The 23,228-nt window shown below is 36.1% G+C and overlaps 1 protein-coding gene across 1 annotated transcript in view; it reads right to left on the reverse strand.

Annotated features, from left to right (window-relative positions):
• The window catches only part of nbas (NBAS subunit of NRZ tethering complex), a 183,363-nt gene that overhangs the window by 34,057 nt on the left and 126,078 nt on the right, over positions 1-23,228 (reverse strand). The window contains 4 exon segments of the mRNA XM_058755173.1: positions 10,803-10,998; positions 11,991-12,080; positions 15,344-15,546; positions 18,938-19,147. Coding sequence (XP_058611156.1) covers positions 10,803-10,998; positions 11,991-12,080; positions 15,344-15,546; positions 18,938-19,147 — 699 coding nt within the window.

Genomic DNA, 23,228 nt, shown 5'->3' on the forward strand with positions numbered 1-23,228 from the left:
TTGTTTGTTTTTATACAGCATTTTATTGAAATAACAGTTTTTCGCCTTTCATAAAAATTAAATTTTAATAAAAATAATAATAATTAAAAAATGTTTTAAACTCTAACAGACCAAACATTCAATTTTTGTTTCAAATGTGCAATCCTCAACATGCTATGGTATTAATTTTGCTTGTGTAAAATTATAATAATTAAATATAATATAGTATAATATAATATAGCAATTACTATTTTTCATTGTCAAGGTTAACAATGCATGAAAGTGACACTAAACATTTATTGAAGTTTAGACATGTTAGCTAGAAATATGTGACAATAAGCATGCCACTACTAGTCATGTGACTAGTTCAGGCCACAATGTATCACGACATTGCACAAACTTGAACCTGCATCACCACAGCTCCAACAATCCCATAGCGCATGCGCCAACAGCTGCACCACAGGTCCAACAAGACTACACACCTGTTCATATCCAGTGATGCTGAATTTTGTTAATTTCTCTTTTTATTTGATGAAACACCACTTGACTCCGTTAAGCTGTGAGACCTCACTGCTGTTAGCATGATTGTATGCGATTAGCTATTCAGGCAGACCCTTACAAAAGGCGGAATGTGCTCCTCTTAGCTTCAGAGGAAGAGAGAGAGAGCGAGATGAAGAACACAGACAGAAGTACCTGGAGCATAATTAAATATTAAGTCGGCTCTTTGATTTATGCAGAGCCAGAAGCCAGAGATTACCCTGTACTCTCAATGTACAACTGATCCAAATCCCAGCGCTGGGGGACTGGAGTTTGATATTCTGATCCTGTCTTAAAAGGACAGACATTCAGATGAAGGTCTCTACAGAGAGGGGGACAAGCACTCACACTTACAGCATAGAGGAGAAAACGGAGATCTACCTTGATCAAAGAAGGTAGAAAACCAAATGAGCTGTCTAGTCTGTCCCGAGTCAGAAAATAAAGTTGTAAACTCATCTTAGACAAGACCGCTCATAAAATATAGTACACTTGCTTTGTTTCTTCCACATGGCGTACTATTCAGATACTTTGAAACTGTAGATCTCCAAACTACTTAAAGCTACTTACAATTTCAAATGGTTAAACTACAGTGAAGCGACCCTTTCACAAGTTAGCCACAAGTGTACATTAAAAAGTAACTATTTAGAGAAGATAAGATGATTTTAGATAAGATGACAATCGGACTCCTACAAGCAGAGCAGTGTTTATCACAGAAACCAGGTTTTTCAAAACAGCAAGGGGTTCATGAGTAGATGCAAGTCCAATAATTAAATCAAAAACATAAAATGAAAATAAATTAATTTGAAATGAATGCAATTTAAATTTGAAATAAAATAAACTCATTTTTGTAACACTTTAGTATAGGGACCAATTCTCGCTATTAACTAGTTGCTTATTAGCATGCACATTACCAGCATATTTACTGTTTATTAGTACATACAAAGCACATATTCTACATCCTTAATCCTACCCAATACCAAACCTTAACTACCTTACTAACTATTAATAAGCAGTAATTAGAAGTTTATTGAGGCAAAAGTCGTAGTTAATAGTTAGTTAACAGTGAGAACTGGACATAAAATAATGTGTGGCCCTTATTTTTCCTATATTTTGTTTACCTTTGTTTATAGTTGGGATCTCAATTGGGGTGCCTACACTATACTTAAAATAAATAAATAAATAAATAAATAAAAAAACTAGAAAAATATAGTGACATGGTAGAGTTGTGTGAAAAAAAGTAATTCAGATGTTAAAAATGATTCAGTGAATCACTTGCTGAAACAAACAAACAAACAGATTCATAAGAAACAATGAGGACAGAGTTGGCTGATTATAGCCTTGAGGTGTGGTTGCATTTACTGTAGTTCCCAGCTGAAACTTGGTCTTTTCAATAGGTGTATGTGCGATCAAAAATTTTTCTTGAAGGCGAAAGATTTCCATACGCAGATTTCACAACAGGTTCAAATTTGTCATGCAAATTCACCACATTGACTAACTGACAGCAGCTTGGTTTGAAAGTGACTTCTGTGTGAGCTGTGCTTCATTATTGATACACTACTGACAATGATAACCTTTTGACAGAAAACCTTTTTTGTCCACAAAATTTTGCATTAATTTCTTAATAGTTGTGATGTCATAGTCATCACAATTTCTAAACAAATCGTGCAGTATAGTTTTCATAGTCTAGGTGAATTGGGGGTGTTTTGAACTCTTTTAACTACCATGTCATAGTACGCTGAATATACACTTTCCATGATTTCCCCCCACTTAACCATTATGACTCTAGCCACCCTTGCAGCCACATACAGTATGAGCCCATGCTAATGGAGCTCCAGGCCAAGGACGGAGGTCGTTGATGGATCACGGCTGTCTGTGTGTGATGAGGTGCACATAAAACCCACTGTATCTTCTCAGCGCTGGCATAAATCTGTCACAGGTAAAGCAGTTTCCATATATAGCCTAGGTTCAGTGTGCTCTCGATTCCTGAGAACATTACGTCAAAGCTGAGTCACCTATAAGACACTGAACACCTGAACTTGAACCTCTGCAAACCTGAACTCAGTCTGCTTAATGTCATGCACACAAGTAACACAAGCTCCTGGATCAAAGCCTTTGTTGGTACTGGAATTACAACCAACCAGTGCTCTATGATTTTAGGAGAAAGGTCAGAACCTGGAACAACACTGTTTCCTGTCCAAAATGCCCTCAGACCTTGTGTTCCTGCTCATTTTTGGTGACGTAATGCTGCATAGACCGTTGGGAGAAATACCACACCAGTGTAGACCCGGCAAGGTGGAAATGACAAATAGTACACCCTCTGATCTTGTGAACTACCCGATTGACAGGATTGTTGCAGGCCCTACCCGACTGACAGATTGTTGCAGGCCCTACCAATCACACTTTCTTCAACACCCTCCTCTGAACTCTTATCTATTCCCCTGACTACAGTTTCCCTTCTAGAAGCTTTGTTTCTGTAAAAATGTCAAAGTTAAAATTCACTTCCACAAAAATATGGCTGAACTCTGAATAACATAAGAGTAACATGCTAGTATACAGAGCTGGGTAAATTACTTACAAATTGTAATCCATTACTGATTCCAAATTACATGACGTAAATTGCAGTTAGCAATATAATCCATTACATTACACATTTGGTTATACTTTTGACCTAACTTGTCTATCACACGTTTTAACATATTTTATTATTTCACACTCTAAGTTAAATACTAAGTTAAGTATTTTAACTTAAGCTCCGCAAACTATGCATACAGCGCCAGACATGACAGGTTTTCTAGTACGCAAAACAAGTACTATAAAAGGAATTCCTTAGCTTATTACCGTTACTGTGGCAGCCAACAACAGTACAGATTAACCCTCTGCACATATTTATTTACATATTTACATTTAGTTACACTGAAAAAGTTTCAATTCAGTCGATCTTTTTGACCCCGTTTTAACATGGATTTCTATGGAGACCGGCTGTAGATGTCGGGCAAGATGGCGGATAGCAGCGGCTGCACATAATATCCACGTTCTGATTGGTCAGATCACCTGTCAATCAAGCTCTTTGCGAACGGTCAATTCAGTCTTCTTACGACGCACGTAGGGCTTTACGATTACTCCAGAGCACTCGTAGATCTACGAAGATTTTCAAGTACTACTTAAGTTACGATGGTTTTGGTATTCGGTCTGCAAGTCTAAGATGATTCGTGCGATCGTTTTTACAATCAACCTAAGCTTACGATGCTTTTGGGAAACGCAGCCCAAGTCTGCTAGTATATTTTCCTTCACCAATACAATAATAGACTCTTATATAATCATGTATCGTGATGGTTCATATTACTATTAATAGGAGAAACTGTGGCGCGCAGTAAGTCCCGCCTTCGAAATAAAACAGCCAATTTCAAAAACTTATTGCGTCACTGCAGATGCCATTAGAAGCTCCGGGTTCCCATAGAAATAGTCAGTGTCCTGAGACATGTTTGGGGTGCGCATGCACATTGGCTGGACAACCAACCCTGAAGCATACTTTTTAATGATCATTGAGGATAAGAAAAATCATTTATGGAAGCGTTTATGTAAAATTTTATAGCGGATTTGAAATATGTTATTTAAACGCGAATTTGGGAAGTAGTTTTGAGATTTGAGTATTCCTGCATTCAAGTAAATAGGAATAGGTTGTGCATGCCCGAAATAGCTGCCTGGAGGTGTTGCAAATATGGCCAATGGGTGAATTGATTTTTCTTGAAAGGGATTTTTGATGTAAAGTCAACAAAAATAGAAAGCTAGAAACTAGAGGAATTTCAAGGAATCAAAAGCAAAAGACCTTGGGAAGTTAATGCAGGAGAGTACAGCAAGTGAAACTTACTGACACTTGAAGCCTGTGAAGCGGGAGATGATGTAAGCGTGGCCCTGGGCTGTGCCGGAGAGGCGGGGCTAATGACAGAGGAGAGTGACACGTGTGAAAGACAAGAGCGCTCGTGACAGACCGGAGCACACTGCCAGTGGGTCTGATGTCACATCACAATGACATTTTGAAGATACACAAGTGTGTGTGTGTGTTTTATTTTTTAGAGGAGTCAGAAAATCTCACAGCAAAATGACAGAATATAAATAAACATATGAATGCAAATATGAACATAAAAATTATATAAAGAAATAAAATAATTAAATTAAAATAATATTTTGATAGAAACAAATATATTAAAACTAAAAAAATTGTCTTATCTAAAATAATATAAAATAATAATAAACAAGTTTTTTTTTTTAAAAGGGGTCATCGGTTGCCCATTTTCCAGAAGTTGATATGATTCTTTAGGGTCTTAATGAAAAGTCTATAACATACTTTGGTTAAAATTTCTCAATGGTAGTGTAAAAAACACATTTTTTACCACGTCAAAATCAGCTCTGTTTTTAGTTTCTAGTCCATGTTGCTTTAAATGCTAATGAGCTCTGCTGACCCCGCCCCTTTCTTCCTGGGCTGATGAGCAGACTGTAAACTTAAGCCGCAAACTGGCTAACTAGCAGGTTATTAAGAAAGGCGATTTGCAAAGATTCATAAAAAACCCTTATACTCACTTCTGTAGATGAAGCTGGATCACGAATGATTCGCGCGAACATAGACGCATTTAGGTCGATTGGGATCGGCGCATTCCCTTCAAAACAAAAGTTACGTTAATCCTCTGCGTCTTCAGCGGCTCAGATGTCGGAAGTAAATGACGACTGCTATAATCATTACTACATCCAACAACAAAGATGGCCTTGTCAATCAACTATCGTGGGAGGGGCCTGTACAGAACTATCTCAGAACAGTCTGATATTTTAAAAATCCCCTTAAAACTTCCAAAACACTTTTATGTTCAAACAACCTGTAAAGTGAATTTTGCATCCGATGATCCCTTTAAAGAAATTAACCTGCATTGAAATCATCAAAAATGACAGCAAAGACTTTTGTTTCAAATAAATTCTATTATAGACAAAATACAATAGAATCCATTAATCAGCAATGCTGTCTACACTGGATGCGGCACAGCACGACAACAAATCCCGGACAGTAAACTGATGTCGTGTTCTATTTATGACGTACCGATACAAAGTTCAAATGATTTTAAATAAATGATTTTAACGGTCACTTCGTCACGTCCAGTGTAGACAAGACTTTAACTGTTGCGGCGCCAAAAACTTGCGTCCGGTGTAGACACGGTGTTACTGTTTTGTGATTCAGATCAAATAAATTCAGGCTTGATGAGCATACGAGACTTTTTTAAAAATTTGTTTATTATAATATATATAGTATAAAATAATATAATACTATAATATAAAGCATTGCTATATAACATAATCTGAAAAAATCTAGATAAACTAGGCAACCTCACTAATTGAATAGTAACTAACAGGAAGGTTTCCATGTGGGGCATTTAGCTCTTTCTCTGTAATCATCAAACGACCAAATACACAACCATACAAGCACACACACACACACACAATGGATAAAGACCATAAAAACAGCACTGCTAAACATGGGCATATTAAAGCATGCACTCTGGGGGGAAACGAAGACCTTGTTTTAATGACCACATTAACCTTAGTCATTAAGCTTGTCTACGGTTAAACACACACAAACACACACACACACACACACACACACACACACACACACACACACACACCTCCCATTTAACCTAAACACCGACAGCTTCTTAACATGACAAATGAGTCCAGATTATCAAGTCAAGGGACCATGGTAACGATAACATTCCATGTCTGATCCCAAACACATGTGTACACACGCCAGCATCCTCAAATTCATTTGCACTCATTACATCAATAACTACTTCAGAATACAAGTAAACAAGGGAGTCTGGGACACGGATAGCTGCCAAATAGAGATTCTCAATTCAGACTGACAAAGCTGCTGTCCTTTGCCAAGCGAACAGTAAGCACTCATAGGGATTGTGACATTTTGTTGCCGTTAGGCTAAGACGGATGGCTAAAATTAAGAGACAAAAAAATCCACGCCGTGTGCCACCGGGATGAGAATCTGAACACAAGTCATTGCGATGCCAAAGGGGTAGAGATCGTTTGCATAATGCAGACAGAAATTGCCAGGGAAATGCAGATAATGCAGGTCATTTCAATCAAATTTCTTTCAGAAAAACATTTGGTGAGGTAAAAGAGTTTGTGATTCGTCAAACAAGACATTCAAAAGCAGCTTAATAAACAACACAAATCCCTATCATCAGAGCCACAGAGTGAGAACTTAAGCTGTGAGAGGCCTTGACCGCTTGACAGAATCTGTAATATCTTCCTTGATGGTAAAATCAATAATAGGACAATCAATGATAGGAAAAGCAACAGACAAATGCAACAATCAATCTCTTTGCAATCACATATCATATAGTTATTTGGTAACACTTTTACAATGTTATGTTTCAGTGAGTTTATGTATTACTGGTATCATAATCTAACAACGCTAATTCGTGTTTATTTATACATGTACTATTGTCCATTTTAACCGGGGCGACCGATTTGTGTTTTTCAGGGCTTTTCGTTTATTTTGAACCAATAAACATGTCTAGTGTAAAAATGAAATTAAGAATAACAAGGGCTCTGACAAAAACTGTCATTAAATGCTTTTACATTATTTTATCGGCAAATCAGTTTTGAAAAAGACCTATAGCGACAACCGTAAAAATGCTTAACTCTTTCCCCACCAGCGTTTTTGAAAAAAGTTGCCTGCCACCAGCAGCGTTTTTGCTGATTTTCACTAAAATTGAATGACCCCCAGAATATTTTGTTGTATGAATATCTGAAAATGCAATACATCAAAACAAAGATCAGACCCTCTACTTTCAAAAAAAAAAAAAAAAAAAATCAGTTTTATTCTAGCTTCAAGCATTGCTTTTTTATCAACACTTGAATGTAGATAGGTTTCATTTTGAGCAAAAAGCTGAGAAAAATCGCATTTTTACCAAATACACCTGGATCATATTCAGTAATATTGTCAAAGCAAAGATGCAGTAGATGGCTTCAATCAGTACTCCCAAAGCTTGCACAGGCCTTTCCAACTTCCTGGATTGACATTTCACTCTGTAACATTAGGCAGTTTTCATTTATATGTGGTTAGTGTTGATGATCACATTATTTTTCATATGCATATGCTTACATATGAGATCGCTCGTTTCTACGTCTTCCTGGTCTGTGTTTTTGATCGGCACTTTCTAGACTCATTCAGGAGATGCGTAATAGCGCCCCCGAGTGTATAACAGCAAGAACGCGGAAACACGGAAAATTCTTTGTTTGGCAGGGAAAGAATTAATATCGGTCAGACTGATAATTGGTCGACCCCTAATTTTTAATTCATGTTCATTTGAAATACATAAACTAATGTTGATTTATACAACTTCACATACTAAAACGTTTTGGTATATGTAGAAATTGAAACAAATTTTGTTAAATAAATACAAACAGTAAGTAATTGTTGTTCATGATACTATTTTTTTATTTTAAATTCTATAATTAATAATTAATACAATATTCATCATTCACAATATGGTTTTAATTTGGTACTCGCAATAAAGAGTAGCAGACTTTTTAATTGAACCAAGTTCACATTTGTGTCTGGGTCACGTTGCTCACATTTATTTTGATTGCAAATATATAGGCCTAGCCTACAGCTGCAAGAAATTGCTTGGGGGTAAAAATGTTTTTTAAACTTATAATTATAGAAAATCTATACCTGCATATTTGGGAGCCCAAAGTTTAGTGTTGATCTAGCAGTTCACTAGCATAAACTCAAAAATCCTGTTTAGGAGTGACCTGCTTTGAGTGTAGAGGGGGAACAAGCCGTCGAGTTGACTGTCAAGGCAATTTGTGAAAACGAAGGAAAAAGTGCAACCTTAACATGGCAGCAATAAAACACACAGCTCTACAGAGTTTCTCTACACCTACAATGATTTCTGCTGAGGGTAAGTATGTGTCATTTTATAGGGAAACCCATCAGCAATTAAACCCAATGAATGTAATTGAGAGAGTTATCACATTACACTGACAGTTAGTGAATGAGACAAAAAGTCCAACCACTCTCATTCTGTCTGCGATCAAAGTCATTTCCTCAATCAGATAACCGTGCATAGAACCATCCTGGCGCCTTCCATTGCTCACACGCCGCTTCTTTCTCTTTCTATGAGCTTTGACGTTTCCTCTAGGTGAATTTGAAAGGACGGCCTCTATTCCGCTTTGATAAAGTTCAACAATGCTACCTCATACATCAGGGAGATAAACACCAGCGCAACGCAGCACAAGTAAACAACAACAAAGAATATACAGCTCAGCAAAACATGCAATAGAACAAACAGATGCGAGACCTGAAATGCAGCTCCTGCTTGGCAGAGGTAAAGTTGTGGTTGCTATGGTGCTGGGCAGGATGGGCCGGTGCGAGTTAGGAGATGATTAGTTTGGGATACAGGGGGTAGAAGTGTTATATTAACAGACAAACACGCGCACAATCCTGTGGGCATGAACGAGCACAGTACAAAAACAGAGAAAAGCAAAAATACCCAGGTATCCACATAAATAAAGACACACATACACCTGAGGCTAACCAGAATCTGTGGCTCGTGATGTAAACCAACGTCCGCTTCTCTGCAGACACAAGTGACGCCAGCGTTCCATGGCCTGATGCCCATCGCTTAGGGCGCACAGGCCCGGCTCAGCGCTCCCAATCAGGATTTAGGCATCTGAGTACATGGCCTCCACGTCTCGGTGAAATAGAGCCAATCCTCTTTCCCTTCCCTCAATCTGTTCATTTTAATTACTCCTCCTCCTTCAGGGCATGACTTCTCATTAAAACTCCCCTCATTTCTCTTCCTTTTCAGATCACAATAAAGACACAATTAATTCATTTCATTGAGAAAAACAAAGCTATTGCCAACATTGGAGACCCAATGTAGGGATACAGCCAAGCAATAGGAAAGAAAGCCACAATTGAGACTCTTTTAAAGAGAAGTGAAGTGATAAACCGTGGAATTAAAGGTTAGACTTCATTCATAATGTTCTTAACTAGTCAAATCCAAAACTGCGACATGCCAAAAATGGCTCTTTCCAACCATATGCTTGATATTCTGTTTTGTTTACCACTATATAAAGCTAATCAAGGACTGATAGGAAACTAGAACTACTTACAGAAATCTTGAGAGGCTCTTTTGCTTTAAACCCCTGAGGATTGAAAGTTGCATTTAATTATTCTATTAAACAATTGGTGGAGTAATCCTCTTAAAGTGAAACCAAACATCTGATAGCGTCTGCTTATATAAATATTCATTTGCATGATTAAAGTTTAGTGAAAGAATGGATTATGTGATTTGGTGGAAAATGGATTAACAGCATGTATTTTTGTAATGTGTGTTGAGTGAGATGAGGTGACTCTTCACTTTATGTCAGAAAACTAACTAAAGAACTATTATGGAGTTATATTAATGAGGAAAGTCTTTGATTCTGTCTATTAATCCATGCATCCATTCATCTATTTGTCCATCCATCCATCCATCCATCGGTCCGTCCATCCATCCACTCTTTTAGAGATTAGTTTCTTTGCTACACAAACAAAGCCTCATTTCTTCTTTTAAATATTAAGAAAATATGTTTTAATAATTTCTCTTTGGAAAATGTATAAACAGGCTCACACTACTGTAGGTGGATCTGAGTGGTAATAAACACTCTAATTAAATTATGTTCAGCTAGTATATTTGTCTGATCTCTTTGACGTTTGTAAACCAAAAGTTTAGCAAGGAAAATAAGGTCATTCTCCTGTGAAAAACACTGACAGATTTAGACAGAAGAGTTTCTTAGTTCTTCTGTATATTCAACTCTTGAATTTACTGCAGCTTGTCTGGTACATACGGACAGACAGAAACACCACATAAACGGCAGAATGACATGCTCGCATCCCCAAAGCAACATGAGGTGAGGCCAAAGAGCATGGTTAAGCAGGCAATCGGTAATCCCTGGACCAAATACATCTCATTGCTTCACACACACACACACAGACACACACACACACACACACACACACACACAGACAGTACTACATGTGTGAGAATAGTCAAGCAATTCCTATAAGCACATGCTAACTTGCAAAGGGCTGCGCTGTAAAATGAGATTACATTCACAGTGCCTCACAGAGGAAATAAGCTAATACTGAGTCAGAGATGTGGGAATGTAATAATATTTATGTGTGAAGTGTAAATCGTGTTTTGTGCCAGTGTGGGTATATGCATATTTTTCACCTTTCTGTTTGGCCAGCAGGCTTTCAGAACGGCTTGGCTCCTGAAGAACACCAGTAGGTGGATGTCTTGATCGCTGAGGCTGAATGAATGTTCTAGGATCTGCAGGACCTCAATTCTGGGTCGTACAGGTTTAGAATCATCCCCACAAAAGGGTCGTAACCAAGCCAACATGTCTTCAGATGTTACCATATTCCCACTGAAATAAAAGAACATTAGCATTACATAAAATCAGGGGAAAGTTTTTTATTTTATGTATAGATATATTACAGATCATACATACACAACAATTTGAATATCTGTTTTTTTTCCCCCTCAAAGATTTATTTATTTTTTTAATAAAATCACTTTTATTCAACAAGGATGCATTAAATTGATGGCAAAGATATCTATAAAGCTATAAATCATTTCAAATAAATTCTGATCTTTTGATCAAGAATCATCAAAACAAAAATTGTATCACGGTTATCTCAAAAATATTGAAAGCAGCACAACATAATAAATATTAATAATAATAAATGCTTTTTTGAGCACCATATCATCATATTAGAATCATTTCTGAAGGATAATATGACATTGAAGGCTGAAGTAAGGGCTGAAAATTCACACACACACACTTTATTTTTTCCTATTTTGTTTTTACAAGACAATCCACAAAGTAAATCACAAATTAAGTAACTTACAAAATCTAACAATGTTCACAAAAATGTGCATACATTTGATTATTTACTCAAATATTCAATCTTAATATTTAAATCTTAAATATATGTTCTTTATTTTAATTCTATAATATTACTTTGTTCCACACTGTTTAAAATTCGGCTTTAAAAATCTGATTGGATGAGCCTTGTTTAAAGCACCAATAAAAAGGTGATATATGAACATGTGAATGTTTATCAATTTCATTTTATGTTAGTTTGGCTAACAAACTATATTCACGTCAAAAAAATTGCTTACTGTAGTCATTACTATTAACATTGCTTTCTTTTATCATGCTAATACTGCTTCTGCTTTATGCTGTGCCAAACAAACCCATTTGATTGCACCAATATATAATATATTCTTTACTGTTTTACACTAAAGTTTACTTCATATGACTGTATACTACAACTACTAACTTATCCCTTCCTCTGAGGTCAACACTGTTTCAATAATAGTAAACGGGAAGACTGCAACAAAGGAGACACCTACCCGCTCTGTACATTAGTGTGCACTGCTGCAACAATTCCTTCCAGCACCTTCAAGGGGTCTGCATAATCTTTCAACACGTCCTTGTCACCGCTGAAAACAAACACACACACATACACACAGCTTGAGTTTTGATTCAATGTCTTGAGGCTTTTAAGTGGCTTTATGGCTGCAAACTTTGTGTGTGTGTGTACGCTGAAGGATGGGATTTTCACACTGAGCAATCTTAATGCTCTTCTGCTGATGTTCTAGCTGCAGGGCTCCTCCCTTCTCCTCTGGCCTTGTCTGTCTCCCTCCATTAAAGGTGTTTGTGTTATGCTTTTATGCATGAGGCTGCACCGCCTAATTATGTTTCTATTAATAATTGCTTTGTATTTTTACGCCAACATTCTCTTATTTCATTCCTACTGCTGCAGTGAACACTTTGTCAGTCTTGTGTTAAATAATCTGTGGTCTCCTTCAGAGGCATCTTCTTCTCCGTGATGTCAACAAATGCTCTATTTTGCAGTTTCCTTCATTGCTGTAGTTGTATGTTAGACTTCACCTTCTCTCTCTTAGGAGATATCACAGGTCAATATAACATGAGCAGTGCTTCGTTGGGAATGACGCATTTCTATTGTGTTGCTTCCAACTCATTCACGTTTCGACATCTTTTGTATATTATATTTACTTCAGCTGGATTCCCACAACTGTTTCAAATCACAGTCAGTGGATGTTCTGTGTAAAACAATAAGTGATTTATTTTCAGACTTTAATTAGCAGAGCGCTATAGTTGGGACACATTTTTCTGCTTTGCCCTTGTTGTAATCTGCACAGCAGCCCGTTTTATTGCTACAGCATCATTAAAATGTTCATGTAGTGTTAAATTCAAAAAATTGCTCTGACATTCCTCTGGTACTCCAGTTATAAGACGTTTAGAGGGTTTGTTTTTAATTCCGACATGAATTAGTTCTCTTTCAATAATCTAAAATATTACATTCTGATTGTAATGCTATTACAACAATCATACGAAGATTACAAAGATGTCAATGACTTTTCTATGATACTAATACTTCACATATTCCACATGCAGAATTATTTTAAATTCATGCTGTTCTTTTGAACTTCATTATCATCAAAGAGTCCAGAAAAAAAATGCATCACCTTTTTTCACCAAATTATTAAGCAAGGACAAGTGTTTTCAACATTGATAATAATAATACCAAAATGGATTAATGGCTGCTGAAAATTCAGCTTTGCCATAATAGGAATAAAACACATTCAAAATATATCAAAATAGAATGTAATAATATTTCACAATATTAATGTTTTTACTGTATTTTTGATCAAATAAATGCCGCCTTGGTAAGCATAAGAGAAACTCAAAACCCAAACTAATAAAGCAGAAATCAACTGCAAGCCATTTTCTAAATATTTTAGCACCCCTTCAGTATGCAAGCATTTTAGCATCATCAATATTATGACACAGACTGCAAAAACTTAAAACCTTCCTTTAAAATCCACTAAACGCAACCGCACACACATATATACGCCGGTGTCCTTGGAGGAACACTGTGTTTCTAGAGGATTATTTATACATGAAACGTAACCATAATCTTTCACTCCCCAGATATAAGCATCAATCATGAGCAGCTTTGTAGACCGCAGATTCCACCTCCTTTTAAAAAAGATTTCTGACTTAAAAAAAAAAAAAAAAAGTTGCAAGAAAGCAGAGTAAAGCCGAGAATGCAGTTTGATAAAATAAACTTTGCAAAATAGTTTTTAACAATTCCCTGTGCCCAAATCATTTCTTTGTTAAGGATTCATTTGCCCACCTCTAAAAACCAGTAATTAGAAGCAGAAGGAACACGCTTTAGTTTTAAGCAATTACCTAGAATATGAATCACTCCAGCAGAGAGAAAAGGGGGAGGCTGCGTTTGAATAAAAGCAAACTGTAATCAATCTTAATTTTTCTGACCATCGTTTTCTCTGATTCAGGAGACCTTCACTAATCCTGCTTGATTACGGATTGAGCTGAAACGTCTGATCAACACAGACTCACGAAGCAGGATGACTAATCAAGAGGTGCAGAAAGACGGGTTCCCGCTCTTTGATGGTCTTGGAGATTTACAAAAAAAAAAAATATATATATTTCAGAAGTATTTGGTTGAAGCGGCCCTATTCACATCGCATGAAAAATGAAGAATAAAAAAAGGAACAAATAAGTGATGAAAAGTAGGGATCTGTCAAGAATTAAATTCTGTTTGAATCTGATAAGATGACAATTATTTTGATGGTATATTCGACAACGGATAAATGGAAGATACTAATTTATATACTATATGATGAAATTTAGATATAAATTTTATACTATACCATCTAAAATAAAATCACAAGTTTTGAATGCTTCAAGTGAATTTAGGCACAACATTACAATGTACAATAGAAAAAAAAAGAAAGATTATTATTATTTTTTAAATATTTCCTACCAATTAAGTACATTGGTCATTTATAAAATGTAACTTATTAGAACATGAGTTAGAAACAGTGCTAATATATTAAATCTGAATGATATTAAATATATCTTCTTTTTTGTTTTATAATGCAACCTTGTCTCACATCGTTTAAAATGCATAATAGTTCATTTTGAATAGTTCATCTAAAATAATATTAAAATTTCATACTACTGTCTTATTCAGTACTATGAAATACTAGTAGTCACTTATACTGTCTAAAAAAGGCTAGAGGTGAATTTAGGCACCACGAGAAATATTTGGCTGCTTAGCTGCAAGATTCAATACTTGAAACCTGCTGAATGACACATCAAGTCAAATTATTAATCACAGTAACAGTTTGTCCAGACCTTTGGTCTCTTAAACGTTTGCAGTTTGGTCTGACACCTTAAAAAAAAAAAAAAAAATCGGTTCACAACTTTTTAACTGCCTTAAAAAGTTTCACAAGTTGTAGTGGAAAATCAGAGATTGGTTCAAGAAATCTAAGCTAGCACTACCTGCTCTCTCTGAATTGCTAGTATTACTAAGGACACAGTGTTATTAAGAACCAGCCAGCAGGGAAGGTGGTGACCTCCTAAAAGCAGGAGATGAAAGGTAAGAAAAAGAGAGAAAGCGAGCTGTAAAGGAGAGAGATTAGGGGCCAGGGCAGAGGCCAATGCTGTGTTTAACTCAATCAAGCAAAAACACATCCAGCCTGACACAGGTTAATAGAGGTATAGACCATAAAGACACAGACTGAGAGAGGGAAAGAGAGACCGAGAAAGCAGTACTAGTGAGGGTATAAAACAGACAGAGAGAAAATGAGGGTGATATTAAGAAAACGACATCGGCAAAGACAGATCGGTCAACTGCAGCTCATCGTACCTGAGAGCAGTTATGATTCGCTCCACTGCGTCCTGGAATATGGTCTTCGGCGACAGGTCGCTTGTTCCAACGCTGACTGCGAGCAGCTGCTGGATTCGTTCAAGGGGTTGTCCGTCTATGGCCATTGTGACAGCCAGATGGTGCACCTTGGATTGCTCGGATCTGGACAGGTCATAAATGCGACTGTACTTCTGCAAAAGCTCCTAAAAAAAGACAAGAATACAAAGACATAAACTTCAAATCATGCCAGGAAAACATTACTCTCTTTATGTTCCCCATCCTCTGGCAGTAATCAATGAGTAATATGTGCTGAGAAAAAAACAAAGCCTTAAGAAAGACAGAGAGACATACAGTAGCGGTACACCTGAAGACTAGGAACAAAACAATTTGTTTGGTTGCTGAGAATCATGAGGCACAAGCTCATCACACACACACACACTTCAAAACAAAGTGAGCTCCCTACCAAGGCATCATAAGCACATTTCTGGCACAAAGGCTGTTGCTAAACATTATTTTGTTTCCTAGTATTCCAGCCAGGCATAAACTGTTTTTAAAAGTTTGGGGTCAGTAAGATATCTGCCCATGGACCACAAAACTAGTCATAAGGGTCTTTTTTTTATCACCTGAAAGCTGAATAAATAAACCTTCCATTGATGTAGGATAGGACAATATTTGGCTGAGATACAACTATTTGAAAATCTGGAATCTGAGGGTGCAAAGAAATCTAAATATTGAGAAAATCGCCTTTAAAGTTGTCGAAATTAAGTCCTTAGCAATGCATATTACTAATCAAAATTAAGTTTTGATATATTTACAGTAGGAAATTTACTAAATATCTTCATGGAACATGATCTTTACTTAATATCCTTATGATTTTTGGCATAAAAGAAAAATCAATCATTTTAACCCATGCAATGTATGGGCTATGGCTATAAATATATTAAGACTGGTTTTGTGGTCCAGGGTCACATATTTTGTTCAAAATATTAATTCATTTATTAAGCGATGTATTTAAGTAAAAATCAATTAATCCTAAAAAATTTATCAGTTTTTACAAAAATATTAAAAAGTACAACAGTTTTAACATTATTAATAAGAAATGTTTCTTATGCCCCAAATCAGCATATTAGAATGATTTATGAAGGATCATGTGACTCTAAAGACTGGAGTAATGATGTTGAAAAATCAGATTCGTCAAAGGAATAAATTACATTACAGAAAAGATTAAAATAGAAATTAAGATTTATAATTATCATTAATTTGAATTGTAATATCTCACAATATAACTGTTGTCTATACTGTATTTTCTATCATAATCCTATCATATACAAGACTTTTTAAAAGAAAAAGCTTTGAAATTCTTACTAATCCCAAACAACTCATTGATAATGTACTTTGCGGAGTAAGCATCTCAGCATACAGTATTATTTATCTCTATGCATTGCAACAAGTTGAAGAATGAAATATTTATTTTTGGGGGTGTCAATGTTAACGCATGCGATTAATCAAAAAACTTTAACGTGTTAATATTTTTTTTAACGCAAATTAATAGTTTGATAAGGTTTGACCACAACTTCTTCCCGTCATCGCAGTGCGGAAGGTTATCTATCATTGTGTGATGAGGGTACAGCGAACCAGTGTTACCAGTGTAGCAACACAAGTGGACTATTTTGAAAATACAGTCGCGGGACAAAATTACAGAGCCGTGGGTTGCGTTTTTTTGGGCTACTTTTATAATGTACCACTGCCGCCCAAGGTGTATATAGACAAATAAAAATGAAAATAGATCCTTTTACTAATGTGTTTTATACTTGGAATGTATCCCTGGCAACTTATGAACGGAGAGGCGGTTGTAACATCAAACAACGTGAGTTTCAGCAGAGCACATGTTAAGGCTTTTACACAGCAGAAATAAACATGACAACAGCCACTATAGATTATATAAGATAATAAACACACGATAACGATAGGATATTTGCATGTGATTTTCTTGCGATGAATGTGTACATCTGAAATGCTAATTTGTGCAGTGATATAAAAGGCTATAAATAGCATATTTTAACAACAGTAAACGACCAAATTCCACATGTGATCGTAAAAGGAAGTTGTTACAAACACTCGATGGTGGTTTGAAGTGAGTTCTGAGTAAAAGTGTACTATTAATCTCATAAATTGTCTTATGAAGCATGATGCTGATGTTAGCTCTAAAGCAGCTGCAGAACAGGTCCAATTCTTCTTCATAATGCATTTTGTCATAATACTTCACGTAAGGTCGCAAGAAATGTTTTGTATTTATTTAGAAATACTTTTGATAATAGTTGGGTAAATACTGGGATTGAAGCGATGTGGCTTGGTAAACGTTTTATTGCCAGTATAAATGGTAATGGCTGAATAAAAACAAAAGAATAATGACAAAAGAATAATAAGGATTATGTCTCATACCTGGCGGAAGTATGAAAGGTTCTGTTTCCTTAAACTAGTTCATGCATTTCTTTTTTAACACATTTACAGGTAAATCCTAGTATTTTAAAATTGCGATTCATCATGATTAACGATTGACAGCTGTAATTTATTTATTTTTTTTTTAAGTGTTGATCAGAAATGATGCAGTAAGATTAAAACTGATTATTTAGCAAATATTTGCATGCTTTTATAACTATTAGAGTACTGCTCCATTAGCTAAGCACCATGCTAATTTAATGCTATTGCAATCTTGTGAGCAACTGCTGCTCTTTTTAAAAAGTAGCTTTTGATGGAAAATGTACACACAGCTTAGCTACTGTCACACTACAGAAAAATCTGTTTTGTAAATGCATGTTATAGATTTTATTGCTAATGATTCAAAGCATATTTTTATTCATAAATTGAAATATGCAAGACTCCAATCCTTTTCAGTTTACATAAACCTTGAAGCTCGCATTCATCTGCATCCACTTTTGAGTGCAACGCCCACATCTCAAAATTCAATCAACAACCCATGGATAGAACCAGGTCCAAGTTTTTCTTTTTCGATAATCTGTACACCAAAATATGGAAGAAAAGATCTGTCACTTATTACATTTCATTCATTGTGAATTTAAGTTAGCAGCATTGCTACTTTAATTTAGTGACTCTCCTACATTGGTAGGTTGCAGGCAGCAAGGCAACTGGAAAAGAGATTTACACTGCAGTTTCTGCGATCGTGCACATTCCTATTGGAGCACGTTGTGTGACACAGTGAAGGTGTGTCGGTAATGAGATGCAGCAGTATCTGCTCGATAAGTGTGCATGGTAAAAATGAATCCATATATTTCCATATACAAATGGCTCACAGAAACCACAGGCTGACATGGACTGCCTGCTACTATCCTGCAGACAGGACACCAGCAACAAACCTGCCAATCAATCACAGCCGCTGTCACGCAGGTCAGGAAAGTGAGAAATTGTGAAGGAGAAGGAAAGGAGCATGAAAAGGAGAAAAAAAGGGCAAGCAACATGGGCACTTAACATAATATTTAAGGACCTGCTTATAGTTGGCATTCGTCTTAGATGATCAGATCACAAGAACACAGTCAAATTTAGTACATTTTGTGAATGTGTGTGTTGAGAAATTACCTCTTGGCTTGTCTTGAGTGACAGAGGGAAGGAGTGGCTCAGAGTCTCTAGATGGGCAAGAGACTGCTGTATGTGAGTGAGGGCGGAGTCAAAGCTGGAGGCGGAGTTCTCACTTCTGTCATCATTACCCTTTTTCTTACTCTTCTCGCTAATGCCTTTTAGAGCCTTCTGTGCGCGCTTCGTGATCTCCAGCCTGACATCTACAGAGAGCTTAACACATACAGAAAACACAAAACAAAGAACAAATATGTCAAATCTAAAGTGTTTTTTTAATGGTTAATATATATATTTTTTATATCAGCTTAACAAACATGACGATACCCTTTATTTTCATATACATTAAAATAAATGATTATAATATTAATATGCAATACATAATACATACACTACCATTACAAAGTTTGGGGCCGAATAAGATTTTTATCATCTTTTTGAAAGAAGTCTCTTATGCTCACTTTGGAGCATTTATTTGATCAAAAATACATTAAAAAAGTGATAATGGTAAATACAAGCACAAAAAAAAACAACAACAAAAACATTTTTCTGATGTAATTCATTTTCAATTTTAATACATACATAATAATACTTTAGAAATGATTAGTATAAGCTGAAATAGTGCTCAAGAAATTTCTTATCATCAATATTGAAAACAGCCTGTGCTGCTTACTATGTTTGTGGAAACTGCAATAAATAATTTTTTTTCAGGATTTTTTGATGGAAATAAAGTTCGAAAGAGCAGCATTTATTTGAAATACAAATTTCCTATTTCATTATAAAAGGTATATAAACAAAAAAGAAACAATGCCACTTTATTATATTGACATTTATGTATAATGATTTATAAATGATTATTAAAGAGTTTAAAGCATTATAATTATTCATAATACGCATTGTAACATCTTGTCGTAAATAATTATAATTGAATTTAAAATGCATAGTGAAACAATGAATTGATATGTATTAACTGTGGTTACAATTATTCATGAGATTGTACAATGCATTATAAGGTGCATTACAAGGCATAATTAATGCATTAAAACTACTTTTTATAATGCAATTATACGTAAAGGCTTCAAGTGTTACCCACATTTTTTATTTAAAGTAAATTATTTAAATATTATATGGAAAATATTCTCATGTATATACCTGAAGTGAAACAATTGCAGTTGAATTTGAATTGATTTGTTTAGCACTTTTATCAATAAATATGGTTCAAAACTATAATTATTCAAAAATATAAACTAGTTTTCCACAAACCAAATACTGTAACTGATTAGTGAGACTGACAAGTTTATCTGCACATCCCTATTTTGGATCCCTATTTAGTATTTTCAAAATGTCAGTAACATCATGAAACTATCTATGAAGTTCACATGTACAAGCAGTTTTTCATCATTGTTACTGTAATAAATAATCCCCATAATAGTGAATAAAACTAAATTCTAAATGGCTTTTAATAGTCACCCACAGGTGACTCAATATAGCAGAAGCTACCCAGAATTGGCCCACAACCTAAAATGGAGAAACATGCTCATGCTTTTCTGCTTATAATAACATTCAGTCAGCAATGGGCCGTTATTCTGCTGCATATCTACTATTATAATCCCCAACAGCAATGATGTCGCATAATTCGGTCTCATCCCATATCTCATCCAGATTCATCTCGCTGAGAACACTTCACATGCCTGGATTCGTTCTTATACTGTTTACCTCCAACACTCCCCTCCCACGCTCTCCTGCTGTCATTTACACACACGCGCACGTACGTTAACTGTATTTACTTACGGTTCACACACAGTCTAAGGCAGAAGCATGGCAGATGTCATTGGTTGCTTTTCCCTGTGGTATTCTTGAGCACCAAATCAATGCGGCTCTCACCTTAATGGTGGGAGTGGGTGTGTGTTTATGGCAATGAGTGTTTGTAACTTGCTTTCTGCAAACTCTAATCATTATAACATTATATCAACATAACAATCATTACAATAACATCATCTGAACACTCCAGGGGCCACTGAGCATCAGCGATTAGCCTTTTGATTACAGAGGCTCATTTAGGATGTTTGCCACAGGGCCATGCGTATGTGTCTTTTTTGTATGCACGTGGATGTTTGACTTGCAGGCAGAATAAATAGAAAATGAAGCCCTCTGTGAGAGACAGGAAGAAATGAGAGGTGCTAAAACATCACACAGCACTTAGTAGACATGAACATGTCCAGAGAAGTCTGTGAACACACCATATACATAAGTTATGGCACATACAGTGAGGAAAATAAGTATTTGAACACCCTGCTATTTTGCAAGTTCTCCCACTTAGAAATCATGGAGGGGTCTGAAATTGTCATCGTAGGTGCATGTCCACTGTGAGAGACATAATCTAAAAAAAATCCAGAAATCACAATGTATGATTTTTAACTATTTATTTGTATGATACAGCTGCAAATAAGTATTTGAACACCTGAGAAAATCAATGTTAATATTTGGTACAGTAGCCTTTGTTTGCAATTACAGAGGTCAAACGTTTCCTGTAGTTTTTCACCAGGTTTGCACACACTGCAGGAGGGATTTTGGCCCACCTCCATACAGATCTTCTCTAGATCAGTCAGGTTTCTGGCCTGTCGCTGAGAAACACGGAGTTTGAGCTCCTCCAAAGATTCTCTATTGGGTTTAGGTCTGGAGACTGGCTAGGCCACGCCAGAACCTTGATATGCTTCTTACAGAGCCACTCCTTGGTTATCCTGGCTGTGTGCTTGGTCATTGTCATGTTGGAAGACCCAGCCTCGACCCATCTTCAATGCTCTAACTGAGGGAAGGAGGTTGTTCCCCAAAATCTCACAATACATGGCCCCGGTCATCCTCTCCTTAATACAGTGCAGTCGCCCTGTCCCATGTGCAGAAAAACACCCCAAAGCATGATGCTACCACCCCATGCTTCACAGTAGGGATGGTGTTCTTGGGATGGTACTCATCATTCTTCTTCCTCCAAACACGTTTAGTGGAATTATGACCAAAAGTTCTATTTTGGTCTCATCTGACCACATGACTTTCTCCCATGACTCCTCTGGATCATCCAAATGGTCATTGGCAAACTTAAGTCGGGCCTGGACATGTGCTGGTTTAAGCAGGGGAACCTTCCGTGCCATGCATGATTTCAAACCATGACGCCTTAGTGTATTACCAACAGTAACCTTGGAAACGGTGGTCCCAGCTCTTTTCAGGTCATTGACCAGCTCCTCCCGTGTTGTTCTGGGCTGATTTCTCACCTTTCTTAGGATCATTGAGACCCCACGAGGTGAGATCTTGCATGGAGCCCCAGTCCGAGGGAGATTGACAGTCATGTTTAGCTTCTTCCATTTTCTAATGATTGCTCCAACAGTGGACCTTTTTTCACCAAGCTGCTTGGCAATTTCCTGTAGCCCTTTCCAGCCTTGTGGAGGTGTACAATTTGTCTCTAGTGTCTTTGGACAGCTCTTTGGTCTTGGCCATGTTAGTAGTTGGATTCTTACTGATTGTATGGGGTGGACAGGTGTCTTTATGCAGCTAACGACCTCAAACAGGTGCATCTAATTTAGGATAATAAATGGAGTGGAGGTGGACATTTTAAAGGCAGACTAACAGGTCTTTGAGGGTCAGAATTCTAGCTGATAGACAGGTGTTCAAATACTTATTTGCAGCTGTATCATACAAATAAATAGTTAAAGAGTCATACATTGTGATTTCTGGATTTTTTTTTTTAGATTATGTCTCTCACAGTGGACATGCACCTACGATGACAATTTCAGACCCCTCCATGATTTCTAAGTGGGAGAACTTGCAAAATAGCAGGGTGTTCAAATACTTATTTTCCTCACTGTACGTGTGCATGTGTTGATTTGAATGATTCATGGTAATTGGACAACAGACTTTAAACATGTCAATCTGGCATTGTGCTTCACTATGAGTCTATGAGAGCATTTCTGATTTGATGCCATTAAGTGGATACAATGTGGAAAATACATTAACATTTTTAAATGGAAAAGGCAGTGGCCGTTTGCCTTTTTATAGTTTCAAATACATATACTGATTGGTCAAATTAAAATTAAATTAAAAATGTCATTTATTTACATATTTTTCAAATAAAAATAAATTTCAAAGGGACTAAATTGATATGTAACAGTTATGTAACAGTAAAATAAACAAAAAATTTAAAATTAGACATTTAAAACTATTTATTTGTTTTGAGTTTAAAATGTTATATATAACAATAAAACAATAAAAAAGTACATTAATAAATCATTTTAATTGCACCTTTTAA

Source organism: Onychostoma macrolepis, chromosome 20, assembly GCF_012432095.1.
Source record: "Onychostoma macrolepis isolate SWU-2019 chromosome 20, ASM1243209v1, whole genome shotgun sequence".
In the NCBI taxonomy this organism is placed as follows: domain Eukaryota; kingdom Metazoa; phylum Chordata; class Actinopteri; order Cypriniformes; family Cyprinidae; genus Onychostoma; species Onychostoma macrolepis.